General features: G+C 41.9%; 1 protein-coding gene across 1 annotated transcript; it reads left to right on the plus strand.

The window, feature by feature from the left end:
- The first annotated feature begins 608 nt into the window (after positions 1 to 608).
- Positions 609 to 12819, plus strand: plg (plasminogen). The gene is made up of 19 exons (XM_014205160.3): positions 609 to 767; positions 1959 to 2094; positions 2187 to 2293; positions 2759 to 2873; positions 3006 to 3145; positions 3579 to 3699; positions 4065 to 4183; positions 5525 to 5687; positions 5829 to 5953; positions 6147 to 6306; positions 10281 to 10474; positions 10609 to 10757; positions 11001 to 11094; positions 11236 to 11350; positions 11479 to 11553; positions 11771 to 11911; positions 12007 to 12113; positions 12265 to 12410; positions 12557 to 12819. The coding sequence occupies exons 1-19, from the start codon at positions 722 to 724 to the stop codon at positions 12719 to 12721; spliced, it is 2418 nt and encodes an 805-aa protein (XP_014060635.3). The 5' UTR covers positions 609 to 721; the 3' UTR covers positions 12722 to 12819.
- The last annotated feature ends 3869 nt before the right edge of the window (positions 12820 to 16688 follow it).

The raw sequence follows: 16688 nt of genomic DNA on the forward strand, positions 1-16688 counted from the left end.
TATACCTATAATTACCTCTCAGCTCACCTTCCCTGTCACTCATATCTGAGGCAAAATGAGGCAATGAGAGGGAGCCGTTTCAGTAATTATTGCAAAAAGAGTACCTGAAATGAGGCGATTCAGTGAATTACTCAATTACAAAAGTAGGTTGTTTGGTAAAGTTCTGTTTGCAAAAAGAGGACATTGGTCTCTATTAGCTGATAATTAACCACCAATATCGATTTTACGCAGAACTAGTATGCACAGATAATGTATCAAAATTAAATGCTCTGAAACAAAACATCTGAAACGTTTGAATCTACTTTAATTTATTGCATAAACCTATTGATTTTTTGCACTAAAACATGTCACTAAACACTTCTACCTCTGCCTTTGATTTCTAATAGGGGTTTTGAGATGTGGCTGTACATACAGAGTGACACAACATTATTGATTAGAATACAAATCCCTCATACAGTATAAAAAGGAGTTATGGATGAAAGATTCCACCATCAGTTAGGCTGAAAGGAGCTGTAGCCGACGGTACATCATGACAGTACTATGTATGTGAATGGAATAAAAGCCAATTGACAAACAGAGCCTGACCTCTGCTCCATGTCCTTGTTAGGCCAATGATTGACTGATGAGTGAAATCTATCTATTTGTCTCACTGACATGGCTTAAACGACACAAAACGTATCCCACTGGTGAGTTTGTATGCAATGCTTGACAGTGCCGCATCATGGACCTGTACAAAGCAATGTTGCTAGGCGTCCTTTTCTCTGCAGGTAAGATACAGCTGGCATAATTTTACACATTTTAAATTGCGGTGAACTGAAGGACTCCCACACAGTGTTTATACTTGCAAATTGAACATTTATTCACAAATGAGTCCTATCTGTACACTGAAGTTTTTTGCTAGGTTCCTGTGTCTATGAATTTACTTCAGGTGTGCTTAGTTCTTTAATCTAATAATTTTGTAAGATTATCTTCTGTCAAACCTTAAAACTGTGTTCTTCTTCTTACTGTGTAATTCATTTCGCAGATAGTCCTATTGTACAGTGTATTGTAACTCATTATTAGCCTTTATATAAACTGGGGGGTTTGAGTCCTGAATACTGATTGGCTATACAGAGTGACTTACAGGAGCAATTAAGGTTAAGTGCCTCGCTCAAGTGCACATCGACAGAGTTTTCACCTCGTCGGCTCAGGGATTCGAACCAGCAACTTTTCAGTTACTGGTCCAACCCTCTTAAACGCTAGGCTAGTTGACACCCTCATCATTTATACTGTATATCCTATGTGTACATATTCTACCACAACCAGTTTTATTACTATTCATAAACTAGGTGGTTCGACCCCTGAATGCTGATTGGCTGACAGCCGTGGTATATCAGACGTATACCACGGGTATGACAAAACATTTATTTTTACTGCTCTAATTACGTTGGTAACCAGTTCATAATAGCAGTAAGGCACCTCTGGGGTTTGTGGTATATGGCAAATATACCATGGCTAAGGGCTGTGTCCAGGTACTCCGCGATGCGTCGTGCATAAGAACAGCCCTTACCTGTGGTATATTGGCCGTATACCACACCCCCTCGTGCCTTATTGGGCTAGCTTTACTGCTGTAGTATAAGTAGGCTACTGTGGAAGAATGAGTAAATACAATACTTTTTGCACAGTATTTAAGAGTAATAGGAACAATGTTGTGTTAAAACACTGTTCATCACACAAACATTTCTATGTATTTCTCTTAGTTGTAAATGGTTTTGACATAACTTGTTCTTTTGTCTGTGGTGTATGTCCACTCCACAAATGGCTGAACTGTCAATATACCTTCATGTTGCAACCTCCATTCTATAGTGGTCTTTAACAGCAGTTTAGCCCTGAAACCATTGAATTTTAGCTTTGCATCACAGAGCAATTGTAAGCAAATTCAGTCTTACTCATTATTTCTTATCTGTTTGTCTATTTAGTCAGTGCGGGTGTCCTGGATGAATATGCAAAAACAGAGGGCGCTCGGATTATATCTGTCTTGAAGAGGGAGTACTCAGTAGGCACCGTCCTAGAATGTGCCATCAAGTGTAACGCTGAAACAGCTTTCACTTGCAGGTAATTTAAGGCTTATGGCCATTACATGAACAGTGATAATGATTTACACATGAGTTACATAGTCAGATTTTATTCGGAATGTTTCTTGGCAGGTCCTTTATATACATTGAAAAGGATCAAGAATGTATGACAATACCAGCAAACACCAAAACAGAGCAAGTTCTGAGAAGAACCAGCACAGCTCTCTACGAAAAGAAAGGCAAGTCCTAAAGTTTTTCAGATTTTCTCGATAAGTAGGTAGGCCTGAAAGGGCTATCCTATCATCATTAATGCATAATGGATTACAAATGTTCTAATCTAAATGTAGGACTGTGAGTTTCATGTGATTGTGTTAGTCCACATTATTTTCGGTTAATATTTAGTTAACCTCTGTGGAGAGTCCAGTAAGAGGTTTGGACTGTGTCTGTAAGCAAATAGAAGAGGTGATGCAGATTATCTAAACAACCCAGTCCAATCAGTCCTTCAGTGGGAGGTACATACGGTATATCAAATACATACTGACCATATATGACAACGTCTCAGATAGTAAAGTCCTGATGATGCTTTTTGATTACCCAAGAGGGGTGTTTAGTACATTGCTGAACTTGCCTAATAAAATCTCAAAGATTATTAACCAAGCCACCCACCTACTACTGTTGAGACATGCTATTCTATGTCTTTATAGTGTACTTGATGGAGTGTGTGAATGGAATCGGTATGGACTACAGAGGGACAAAGTCCAAAACAAAATCAGGGAAGACATGCCAGAGATGGGCATCAAAATACCCCCATAACCCCAAGTATACTCACACACACCTACAATATTTCTCATATTCCTATAAAGTATTTTATTTACATATTATTGACCACAAGCAACTTGTGAGGTTAGATTTCTTTGCAGCAGAAGTAAATTAACAGAATCATTCCCACAGCATGACCCCTTCAACACACCCCAATGCCGACCTGGAGTCCAACTTCTGTAGAAACCCAGATGGCGATAGCGAAGGACCCTGGTGCTACACCAGAGACCCTGAGACCAGGTGGGAGACCTGCAACGTCCAGGACTGCAGCGGTACCCTTAATATCTTGTTATTTCCCCACTGCCAATAAGATGATCAAATAGCTGATGTCATGTTGGTATAAAAGTTAAAATCCCAAAAGCAGATTACACTCTTAGAAACAAAAGTGCTATCTAGAACCTAAAAGGGTTCTTCGGCTATCCCCATAGGAGAACCCTTTGAAGAACCCCTTTTTTTGGTTCCAGGTAGATCCCTTTTAGGTTCCATGTAGAACCCTTTCCACAGAGGGTTATACATGGAACCCAAAAGAGTCCTACCAAGAAACAAAAAGGGCTCTGCTATAGAGACAATTCAGTGTATATATCTTTAAACAAATAGTTGACTAGCTTTTTTAGTCACTTTTCCTCATCATAACATCACTTTGTTAATACAGTAGGTGTAATTTGGAAGTGTTTTATTTCTAAAGTGCTGTTGTTTGTCCCACAGAGGAATGTATGCACTGCAGTGGTGAGGACTACAGGGGAAAGATCTCTACCACTGAGAATGGCTACACCTGCCAGCGCTGGAACGCCCAGAAACCTCACAACCATGGCTACAGTCCCAGCGCGTAAGAGACTTTACTGTCTCGCTCTCTATGTAATATTGGATAAATAGGGAAAGGGGGATACCTAGTCAGCTGTACAACTGAATGCCTTCAACTGAAATGTGTCTTCTGCATTTAACCCAACCCCTCTGAATCAGTGGGCTGCCATAATTGACATCCAGCCTTCCAGAGAACAGTGGGTTAACTGCCTTGCTCAGATGCAGAATGACAGATTTTTGCCTTGTCAACTCGGGGATTCGATCCAGCAACCTTTCAGTTACTGGCCCAATGCTCTAACCACTAGGCTACCTACAGGTTATATGTTTACCATGTGCTCCTTCATCTGCCCCTCTTGACCTCTTTCTGTGTCCTTTTCCCTGTCTCTCTAGTCTTCCTGAGAAGTACCTGGAGGAGGACTACTGTAGGAACCCAGATGGCGACCCCAGACCCTGGTGCTTCACCACCAGCCCCTCCAAACGCTGGGACTTCTGCTCCATCCCTCGCTGCAGTGAGCTTTCACCCTATCTCCTCTATCTCTCCCCTGTCCCCTCTGCCCACCATGACCCTCCTAGTGACTGTCATCCCATTAATGTTTTTAGTCTTTTCTCTCATTGGTCTCCTATCTACCTTTTGGTCAAGTTGTTTTATCTACCCCGCATTTTCATCATCTCACCACAAGAGGCCAATACAGCACCTTCTCACACCACGTGCAAATAAATTGTTGTGTGTGTACCTTAATCATTTAACTTAATTATCCAATTAGTCCAAAATATTTTTAAGCAAAATTCACTGTTTCATTTGACCATACTTGTTCACATATTGGTTGTTTGTGTCAGTGAATTTCTCTGTTATTAGGGAGATGCTTTTCTATTTCTTGATTTCAAACACGGTCTTTTGCACATTTTAGTTTGTAGTAAAGTAGCCTAATGTTTTAGGCTACTTTTTGAGACATGAATTGTGTATGAGTGCCATTCAGAGGGTGAATTGGCAAGACTAAATATTTAAGTGCCTTTGAACAGGGTATGGTATTAGCTGCCAGGCGCACCAGTTTGTGTCAAGAACTGCAACGCTGCTGTGTTTTTCACGCTCAACAGTTTCCCGTGTGTATCAAGAATGGTCCACCACCCAAAGGACATCCAGCCAACTTGACACAACTGTGGGAAGTATTGGAGTCAACATGGGCCAACATCCCTGTGGAATACTTGACACCTTGTAGAGTCCATGCCACGACTCAATATTAGGAAGGTGTTCCTAATGTTTGGTATACTCAGTGTATATTATTGTCATCTGCAGCGAGTGTCCCAGCAGGATATTTACACACTATATTCTGGTCTTTCCATTTACTGTATTTTTATAAAGACTGTACTTCCATGTTTGGTTTCATTGACTCTCCCCTTGAACTGCCCCTAATTGACCAATTTGTAGCTACAACTTCCGAGTCTGTTGGAGAATATCAGCTTGAGCAAAGTGAAGTGTAGAACAACTGATCTACAAATAGTGTTCCCGTGCCAAATAATAGGTTTTGTGCAATCCAGATTCGCAAAGCTACGCCTTTCCTGGCTCAGGTGATACCCCGCCCGAACACACAATCACAACCAGACGTTGATTGATTGTTTGAAGACAGCTTGTGTCAATTACAGAATATTTCCTAGGATTTTCTAGCTGCAGCAACACTTGCAGGATAATGCTGGAAATACTGGTAAAAGCACAGTGCCTCATTTATGGAGCAAAAAGCAGGACCCTCCCCATGACCCCTGCTCTTTCACATAAAAATAATTCAAACATGAGTTCACTAATGCCCAGGGAGTTCTCCTCATTCTCCCTTCTCTCTCCCTTCTCTCTCCCCTAGCTTCTGAGCCTCCCACGGTGGTGGAGGAGCTCACCTGTAGCACAGGCGACGGCGGTGCCTACAGGGGAACTGTTGCCGTGACAACGTCTGGGAAAGCCTGTCAGGTCTGGGCAGCTCAGACGCCCCAAAAGCACAACAGAACTCCAGACAACTACCCATGCAAGTAAGATCAACCCACGAGATTGGGCAACTTGTTTTTACTCAAACAAGAGCATAGCATTGCATTTGTCAGTGTTTTAATGTCTTGAAGATACAGACTGACTGTGACTTAACCAATATGAGTGGTTGTTTGTGTTCCTGTCAGAGGCCTGGACCTGAACTACTGCAGGAACCCAGACAATGAGAGGATGCCCTGGTGCTACACTACAGACCCAGAGACACGTTGGGAGTACTGCAAGGTGCCTAGCTGTGGAGACGTTCCTGGACCAGGTCACTTTACACTGTCGTGTGATGATGATGATGATAATGCATTGAATTTATATAGGGCTTTCCCAAGTGCTAAAATTGCTATACACTAACTACATAATGAAACTCATATCATCCACTATCAATCCATACCTCCTACATTTTTCACCAAAATTCATATTTGGTTAACATGGTTCATATTATTTTTGATGTTCAGATGACGCAGCTCCCACTCCAGCTGAGGAAGACTGTTATGTGGGCAGCGGGAGTGAATATCGTGGCATGGTGACAGAGACGATCAGTGGGAAGAAATGCCAGTCCTGGAGCTCGATGACACCTCACAGTCACAAGAAGACACCTCAGGACTTCCCTAAAGCGTGAGGCCTAGAGCATAGTCAAATATAATCTCTATCTAGATCATCTATAGCTTTATTTCTGTATTCTACTATCTGGTCATTTAAAGTAGAAATGGGGGGGGAAATTATACCGTAGAGTATCGCAATATTATTTTTTACAATATTATATTGATTCTATGACTCCAAGTATCAAGTGTGTATTTATATATATACACAGTACATACAGTTGAAGTCGGAAGTTTACATACACCTTAGCCAAATACATTTAAACTCAGTTTTTCACAATTCCTGACATTTAATCCTAGTAAAAATTCCCTGTCTTAGGTCAGTTAGGATCACCACTTTATTTTAAGAATGTGAAATGTCAGAATAATAGTAGAGAGAATGATTTATTTCAGCTTTTATTTCTTTCATCACATTCCCAGTGGGTCAGAAGTTTACATACACTCAATTAGTATTTGGTAGCATTGCCTTTAAATTGTTTAACTTGGGTTAAACGTTTCGGGTAGCCTTCCACAAGCTTCCCACAATAAGTTGGGTAAATTTTGGCCCATTCCCCCTGACAGAGCTGGTGTAACTGAGTCAGGTTTGTAGGCCTCCTTGCTCGCACACACTTTTTCAGTTCTGCCCACAAATGTTCTGTAGGGTTGAGGTCAGGGCTTTGTGATGGCCACTCCAATACCTTGACTTTGTTGTCCATAAGCCAATCTTTTCACAACTTTGGAAGTATGCTTGGGGTCATTGTCCATTTGGAAGACCCATTTGCGACCAAGCTTTAACTTCCTGACTGATGTCTTGAGATGTTGCTTCAATATATCAATATAATTTTCCATCCTCATGATGCCATCTATTTTGTGAAGTGCACCAGTCCCTCCTGCAGCAAAGCACCCCCACAACATGATGCTGCCACCCCCGTGCTTCATGGTTGGGATGATGTTCTTCGGCTTGCAAGCCTCCCCCTTTTTCCTCCAAACATAACGATGGTCATTATGGCCAAACAGTTCTATTTTTGTTTTATCAGACCAGAGGACATTTCTCCAAAAAGTACGATCTTTGTCCCGGTGTGCAGATTTTTATTGCGGTTTTGGAGCAGTGGCTTCTTCCTTGCTGAGCGGCCTTTCAGGTTATGTCGCTATAGGACTATATATATTACTGTGGATATATATACTTTTGTAACTGTTTCCTCCAGCATCTTCACATGGTCCTTTGCTGTTGTTCTGGAATTGATTGGCACTTTTCGCACCAAATTACACTCATCTCTAGGAGACAGAACGTGTCTCCTTCCTGAGTGGTATGACGGCTGCGTGGTCCTATGGTGTTCATACCTGCGTACTATTGTTTGTACAGATGAACGTGGTACCTTCAGGCATTTGGAAATTGCTCCCAAGGATGAACCAGACTTGTGGAGGTCTACCATTTTTTTTCTGAGGCTGATTTCTTTTGATTTTCCCATGATGTCAAGCAAAGAGGCACTGAGTTTGAAGGTAGGCCTTGAAATACATCCACAGGTACACCTCCAATTGACTCAAATGATGTCAATTAGCCTATCAGAAGCTTCTAAAGCCATGACATCATTTTCTGGAATTTTCCAAGCTGTTTAAAGGCACTGTCAACTTAGTGTATGTTAACTTCTGACCCATTGGAATTGTGATATAGTGAATTATAAGTGAAATTGTTGGACAATTGTTGGAAAATTTACTTGTGTCATGCACAAAGTAGATGTCCTAACCGACTTGCGAAAACTATAGTTTGTTAACAAGAAATTTGTGGAGTGGTTGAAAAACAAGTTTTAATGACTCCAACCTAAGTGTATGTAAACTTCCGACTTCAACTGCATATTTTGGGGGGCAACTGCACGCAGATATATAAAAGCGTTCATCTGACTCTGGGGAAGAAGATAAAGGACCTCATTGCCAAAATCCCAAAGTATCCCATTAACTTAACTAGCGGTAGTTGGCTGTACCTGTGCAAAACCTCAGGTATTTCTCCTTCTCTAGATTTATCTTCTTTTTAACTGGTGAGCCAACATGTTTTCAGCACTTTTATTTCCATGACTGATCGTTTTGTAATGGCTCTCTCTTGTCCCTCTGCAGCAGACATGGTGCGCAATATGTTTGGAACATCGAATCGCAATAGAATTGCAGTATCGAATCGCAATACATATAGAATCGTGAGAATCGCAAGAATCGTATTACATATCGTATTGGCACCTACACTACCGGTCAAAAGTTTTAGAACACCTACTCATTCAAGGGTTTCTCTTTATTTTTACTATTTTCTGCATTGAAGAATAATATTGAAGACATCAAAACTATGAAATAACACATATGGAATCATGTAGTAACCAAAAAAGTGTTAAACAAAATATATTTGAAAATTGAGATTCGTTAAATAGCCACCCTTTGCCTTGATGACCGATTTGAACACTCTTGGCATTCTCTTAACCAGCTTCACCTGGAATGCTTTTCCTACAGTCTTGAAGGAGTTCCCACATATCCTGAGCACTTGTTGGCTGCTTTTCCTTCACTCTGTGCGCCGACTCATCCCAAACCATGTCAATTGGGTTGAGTTCGGGGTATTGTGGAGGCCAGGTCATCTGATGCAGCACTCCATCACTCTCCTTCTTGGTAAAATAGCCCTCACACAGCCTGGAGGTGTGTTGGGTCATTTTCCTGTTGAAAAACAAATGATAGTCCCACTAAGCCCAAACCAGATGGGATGGCGTATCGCTGCAGAATGCTGTGGTAGCCATGCTGGTTAAGTGTGCCTGTGGTTCTAAATAAAGTGGTTAACACTGCGGATAACACTGCCTGCGATTTTAAATAAATCACAGGCAGTGTTACCAGCAAAGCACCCCCACACCATAACACCTCCTCCTCCATGCTTTACAGTGGGAAATACACATACGGAGATCATCTGTTCACCCACACCGCGTCTCACAAAGACACGGCGGTTGGAACCAAAAATCTCCAATTTGGACATTAGACCAAAGGACAAATTTCCACCGGGCTAATGTCCATTGCTCGTGTTTCTTGGCCCAAGCAAGTCTCTTCTTCTAATTGGTGTCCTTTAGCAGTGGTTTCTTTGCAGCAATTTGACCATAAAGGCCTGATTCACACAGTCTCCTCTGAACAGTTGATGTTGAGATGCGTCTGTTACTTGAACTCTGTGAAGCATTTATTTGGGCTGCAATTTCTGAGGCAGGTAACTCTAATGAACGTATCCTCTGCAGCAAAGGTAACTCTGGGTCTTCCATTCCTGTGGCGGTCCTCATGAGAGCCAATTTCATCATAGCGCTTGATGGTTTTTGCGACTGCGCTTGAAGAAACTTTCAAAGTTCTTGAAATGTTCCGTATTGACTGACCTTTGTGTCTTAAAGTAATGATGGACTGTCGTTTCTATTTGCTTATTTGAGCTGTTCTTGCCATAATATGGACTTGGTCTTTTACCAAATAGGGCTTTCTTCTGTATACCATCCCTACCTTGTGTTGTGACAAGGTAGGGTTGGTATACAGAAGATAGACCTATTTGCTTAAAGACCAAACGCATTAAGAAGGAAAGAAATTGCAGAAATTAACTTTTAACAAGGCACACCTGCTAATAGAAATGCATTCCAGGTGACTACCTCATGAAGCTGGTTGAGAGAATGCAAAGAGTGTGCAAAGCTGTCATCAAGGCAAAGGGTGGCTATTTCAAGAATCTCAAATATATTTAGATTTTTTGAACACTTTTTTGGTTAGTACATGATTCCATATGTGTTATTTCATTGTTTTGATGTCTTCACTATCATTCTACAATGTAGAAAATAGTCAAATTAAAGAAAAACCCTTGAATGAGTAGGTGTTCTAAAACGTTAGTAGTATAAGTATGATGATAATATCGTATCGTGAGATCCCTGGCAATTCCCAACCCCAATTTTAAGCCAAACAAAGTAATATGTCATTATTCAGTGTCTGAGGACATTAGATGACATGTCTTTTACCTATGTTTCACAGCGATTTGAGAAGAAACCTGTGTAGGAACCCTGATGGCGACCGTGCTCCATGGTGCTACACCACTGACCCTTCTGTTCGTTGGGAGTACTGCGCTGTGGAGAAATGCCCAACGGCTCCCAAGCCTACTTCTAAGCCTGACAAACCTGACAAACCCGATCAGCTCAGACCAGCACCCTCTCAGACACCCTCACCTGGTCATACTTTTTAATCCTTTAATCCTTTCATTCATTCATTCATTCATTCATTCATTCATTCATCCTACATTGTCAATGTTGAGGGGAGCAATTGATTATATTATATACTGATATCATTTTCTGTTGACGTTCAGATTGCAAAGTGGGCAATGGGGGGACATACAGGGGTCCTACTTCTATGACCATGTTGGGTGTCACATGTCAGAGGTGGAGCTCCCAAAGCCCCCATCAGCATGCCAGTTTCAACCCTGAATCCCACCCTGACAAAGGCCTGGAGTCCAACGTAAGTCCATGGAATTTTCTTGCTAGATGTACTGTATTTAAGGGCCCTTTTTGACCATTTTATTTGAAAACAATCAGAGTAAGGTACTTAATTGTTACCCAGAAGTTATTTGATATTGAGATAAGAACAGCTGCATTGGGCCTTTAAATAATGTCAAACAATACTGTGGAAGTACTGCATATGATAGAGGAGACATTTGGGAAGATGTACTTCAATTAATTCAGTGTCTTTTTTCACTGTTAGAATTGTAGAAACCCTGACAATGACGTGAATGGACCATGGTGCTACACCACAGACAGAAGCAAAAAATGGGACTACTGCCAAATCCCAGATTGCGGTATGTGGCCTACATTGAGATAAAGTTTCTGTTAATCATTATACATATGGCTGTGCTGAAACAAACGTGTTACATCCAGATCAATGTGGTTACTGTCTACATGGTAGAATACACAAATAATATTTTATTTTTGCTCTTCAGCTGGCTTGAAATGTGGGCAGCCGGTTACAAAACCCAAGAGGTGTTTTGGTCGCATCGTTGGAGGCTGTGTGTCCAAACCCCACTCATGGCCCTGGCAGATCAGCCTGAGGACCAAGTATGGAGGATAGCATCCCATTCCCTTTCATGAATTGTGTTAATGTATTGATATTTCCATCCAGACAGATAAAATAATATATCTCTTGGAGAACTCACTTCTTCACTCTTCTGTCTGTCCTCCTAAAGCACTGGTGTTCATTTCTGTGGGGGAACTCTGATCGCCCCTCAATGGGTCCTCACCGCTGCCCACTGCCTGGAGAGGTGAGAGAACAGCCCGTATTAACTCAGTTGTCTTGAGGTTTATTACTCAATAAATGTATACCAACAAGAAGAGCAGCTGTACATATACTGTGTAGTAGTGGCTGAGTCATAGCCTCTTACACAACAGAAGAAGAGCATTACTTTTTAGTAATGTTTACTGTGAGGCCCTAATTATGGATTCAATAAAAGTTTGTCTTTCTATGTTTGTGCGTATCAGATCAAAGAGGACATCTGCCTACAAGGTGTTCCTGGGAACCCACACAGAGAGAGCAAATGAAGCGACCAAGCAGGAGCGTAATCTGGAGAAACTGATCCTGGGACCTGACAGGACAGACATTGCACTGCTGAAGCTACAAACGTGAGTGAGGCCAGAAAAACTCAATCAAATTTGTCACATTTGTCTTGCTGTTTGGAAGTCAGAGGCTGTAAAAACACTTGTGTGATTGGTTGCAGCCCTGCACTCATAAATGACAAGGTTTTACCAGCATGCTTACCCGAGAAGGATTATGTGGTACCACCTGGAACAGAGTGCTATGTGACAGGATGGGGAGAGACACAAGGTTCAAGAGTCATGCATGTTTTTTACCCTTGTGATTTCTCTCATAACATTAGACAAAATTAAATAATTATTCTGTTCAGGACTCCATTACTTTGTTGTTGCAAATGTAGCAATTATTTTCTGACATGAAACATTGATATTTGTGTTTGTAGGAACTGGTGGAGATGGGCTCCTCAAGGAGACGGGCTTCCCTGTTATAGAAAATAAAGTGTGTAATCGTCCTGCCTACCTGAACAACAGAGTCAAGGACCATGAGATGTGTGCTGGGAACATTGAAGGGGGAACAGACAGCTGTCAGGTATACATTCTCAGCAACAACTAGTAGTCATTCAATATCAGTGAAGACTGTGGTTGGTTGTAAACTGCAGTTTCCACAGTGATTTTAAATGTAACTGTTTTAGAGTGATGATGATAATGGTGGTGATAGTTTTTGACCTCTTCCAGGGTGACAGTGGTGGCCCTCTGGTGTGTCATGCCCAGAACAGCTTTGTCCTCCAGGGAGTGACATCCTGGGGTCTGGGCTGTGCCAACGCCTTGAAGCCAGGGGTGTACGCCAGAGTATCAAAGTTTACGGATTGGATTAACAGTCAGATGAAGATTAATTCTTAACTCCCTACTCTCCATAATCTGGAGAAATGTGTCATTTGAGCCACAAATCTAGTTTTGTTAAGAATTGAAAGTACAAATTAAATACTTGTGGTAAGTGATTTTGTCAGAAATTGCAAGGTTCATTATTTTTGTTAAGAAAACTAAATAATTCAATTGTTAAGCAATGCAATTATGTTCTAGCCTGGAAGACTGTCACGGTTGTCGTTGGTTAAGGAGGACCAAAACGCAGCAGGTATATGTAAGCTCATCTTGAGGTTTATTAACTCCAAAATGAACACCAAAATAACAAAAGAGAACGACCAACCAACACACAGTCTGGCAAGACACAAGGCTAAACTCAGAACAATCTCCCACAATTAAACAGACAAACACACCCAAATAATATAGGACTTCCAATCAAAGGCAACACCACACAGCTGCCTTCAATTGGAAGTCCACCCCAATTAACCAAACATAGACATACAACTAACTAGATCAACATAGAAATACGTGAATTTCAAACAGTGCCCAAAAACCCCGGAATACTAAATCAAATGCCCTTACTACAAAAACACCACCCTGAACCACATAAAACAAATACCCTCTGCCACGTCCTGACCAAACTACAATACCAATTAACCCTTATACTGGCCAGGACGTGACAAAGACAGCAATGGTGTTCGGCCACATGTTAAAAAAATGTAATAAACAGCTGACATTGTGTAGCAGATTGTGTGCAATTGGGATCTTGAATGGGAAACCTCTTTATTAAGTTCTGTCAGGTCAGTCAAAAATAAAAGTATATAACATTAACACAACTGGGGTATATTACCATTTGGGATAACTTGAGACAGTTGCAATTTAAGAATGAGAAAAGTTTCTCTCAAATCACATACTTTAATGAGGAGATTGTCCGGTATGTATAGTGATACATATACATTTAAATACCAATATCACAACAACATAGGATTCGCATCATGTTTTTGGAAACAACAAATGCAACAAACATATTGTAGGATATAGGCTATGCTACATAGATTCATAAATACGGTATAGAAGGAAGACCAATCAGATGATTGTGGATTCTGTGTTGGTTGTCATGTTAGTGGGCAATTGATTTGTCAGCTGTTGACTCTTCAGGTGGTTTTCTTTGTTTCTGATCACCAATGGAATATGTACATGTATTAATATTCCCCATATAACTTTCTACAATGCGACTTAGTTTAGTTTGAACAATGTTGAAGTAATCTCACCTGTTTGGGAACTCAATGTCATCAATGGTCTCAGGAAGTGGAACACCTCTGGCCTCCAGCTACGAACGCTATCGCCCCTGTGTGGTACGTACAACACAACATATGAACACTTTGAGTTTCACCCAGCAATGGACTCCGGTGTATAAGCATCTTAATAACAGGTTAATTAGTGTTTTAATCATGTACCGAAGATGATGAGTGGCAGCTCCAGCCAGATGGCAGCCAGTCTATAGAGAAGGAGCAAGGCCACGATGCCTCCAATGTCACACAGAGTGGAGCACACAGACACACCCAGGTTAATGAAGAAAGAAACAATTGTAGTATTTCTAAGCAATTTCCATACATTTTGCCCTATCTTAGTTATTAGTTCTCCATTTTCAGATGCTACCTCTTCGTTTTGTATGTCCCCCTGGTTACACTTACCTCACAACGGTGTGGTATAATTCACTGTTCACAAACATCACCATCTCAAAAGCCATGGTGATGCCCAACCGGCCTATGCGGGCCACAACTGTCTTGACCCATGACCAAGAAGTAACCTGTTAGAGAGAGACATTATGTACCATATGCACTCTGCACATTAAATAAGATGGCGTACTGTATTAAATCAAATCAAATGTTATTGGTCACAATCGCCGAATACAACAGGTGTAGACTTTAGAGTAAAATGCTTATTTACGAGCCCATTCCCAACAATGCAGAGTTAAAAAGTAAGACGAATATTTGTCAAATAAAAAGTAAATCGTTACACAATAAAAACAATAACGAGGCTATATACAAGGAGTACCAGTACCGAGTCAATGTGCAGGGGTACGAGGTAGTTGAGGTAATACAGTACGTATAAGTGGGTAGGGGTAAAAGTGACTAGGCAATCAAGACAGATAATAAACAGAGTAGCAGCACTGAATGTGAAGTGTGAAAGTGAGTGTGTGTAGCATGTGTGAGCGTGTGTAGCATCAATATGCATGTGTGTGTGTTTTAGAGTGTTAGTGTAGTGTGTGAGAGTGTGCATAGAGCCAGTGCAAGGGAGTCAGTGCAAAACAATTAACCTTTTACTGTAGTGGGATAAGTCAGGGTCTTCTTGGTAGTCTTAAACAAATATACTTTGAAACAAAAGTATACACCTCACACACATGGTTATGAACTTAAAATAGTGTCACGCGGAGCGGAACAGGTGAACCCAAGATCAGACTCAGACGAGGAGACTGGGATGAGGTAACCAAGGTATTTATTGAAACACCAGGGAAGATGGAGTGCAGGTCAGTGGAAGCTCGGGCGGGTTGCAGGAAACCAGGTGCGGAGGCTGAGACTGGAGTGAGAGGAGTGAGGACAGGCTAAGCAGGTCCGGATGGGAATCCAAGGGAGCGTAGAGTGGAGAATCCAGGACAGAGTAGCAGGACTGACGAGAAGTCGGACTGGAGACAGGGACCAGAGTCAGAGCGGGCAGAACTGTAGCGGAGAGGAAAACAGCGTCAGGCAAGGAAAACCAGGCACAGCAGGAACAAACGACTAGAAACATGGACTGACTGAGCAGAGATTACGATCTGGCAGTGTGGAAGTGGCAGGATTGAGTATTTGTAGAGGTCTTGATTATGGAACAGGTTGCAGCTGGTGGGGATCTGCTCTGACTCCAGCATACCTGTCTCTGCCCACACAATCACATACACACACACAGAGAGAGCGAGGGAGAGGGAGAGAGCACTGGGGGAGTGGCGGCAGGTCAAGGAGACACTGGATGAGCACTAGAGGGCTTGGCAGGAGCACATGTGACAAGAAGACACCTGTAGCATGTCAGATATAGAATTAAAATGTATTACATTTTGAGTTTGCATCCCAATATTACAGTTTATATACATCACAGAACACTGAAATATAACATAACCGTTTAACATAGAAACACCGGATTTGCAACGTTAATAAAATTATGTTAATTAATTATGACAAATATTAATAACATTCCACCCATGAGGTCACTAGGTCATTTGGCTGCAGGAAAGGGCTACGATAAAGAAATAAATAATAAAAGGGGGTCAATGTAAATTATCCGGGTTGCCATTTGATTAATTGTTCAGCAGTCGTACGGCTTGGGGGTAAAAGCTGTTCAGGTGCCTTTTGGTCCCAGACTTGGCACTCCGATAACGCTTGCCGTGCGGTAGCAGAAAGAACAGTCTGTGACTTGGGTGTCTGGAGTCTTTGACATTTTTAGGGCCTTCCTCTGACACGGTTGGTATAGAGGTCCTGGTTTGCAGGGAGTTTGGCAGTGGTGATGTACTGGGCCATACGCACTACCCTCTGTGGCGCCTTACGGTCGGACGTCGAGCAGTTGCCATACCAGGTGGTGATGCAACCGGTCAGGATGCTCTCGATGGTGCAGCTGTAGAACTGTTTTGAGGATCTGGGGACCCATGCCAAATCTTTTCAGTCGCCTGAGAGGGAAAAGGTGTTGTGTCCTCTTCACGACTGTCTTGGTGTGTTTGGACCATGATAGTCTTTTGGTAATGTGGACACCTTGAAACTCTCGACCTGCTCCACTACAGCCCTGTTGATGTGAATGGGGGCGTGGTTCGGCCCTCCTTTTCCTGTAGTCCATCATCAGCTCCTTTGTCTTGCTGATGTTGAGGGAGATGTTGTTGTCCTGGCACCACACTGCCAGGTCTCTGACCTCCTCCCTATAGGCTGTCTCATTGTTTTCGGTGATCAGGCCTACCACTGTTGTGTCATCAGCAAACTTAATG

This window comes from Salmo salar, chromosome 06 (assembly GCF_965601325.2).
Source record: "Salmo salar chromosome 06, fSalSal1, whole genome shotgun sequence".
Lineage (NCBI taxonomy): Eukaryota > Metazoa > Chordata > Actinopteri > Salmoniformes > Salmonidae > Salmo > Salmo salar.

Bases quoted from the DNA above. Each gene is read 5' to 3' on its own strand.
- plg (XM_014205160.3), top strand. From the start codon at position 722: ATGGACCTGTACAAAGCAATGTTGCTAGGCGTCCTTTTCTCTGCAG. The intron at 11,554-11,770 runs GTGAGAGAACAG...TGTGCGTATCAG, and splicing joins GCTGCCCACTGCCTGGAGAG to ATCAAAGAGGACATCTGCCT. The intron at 12,114-12,264 runs GTTCAAGAGTCA...TTGTGTTTGTAG, and splicing joins AGGATGGGGAGAGACACAAG to GAACTGGTGGAGATGGGCTC.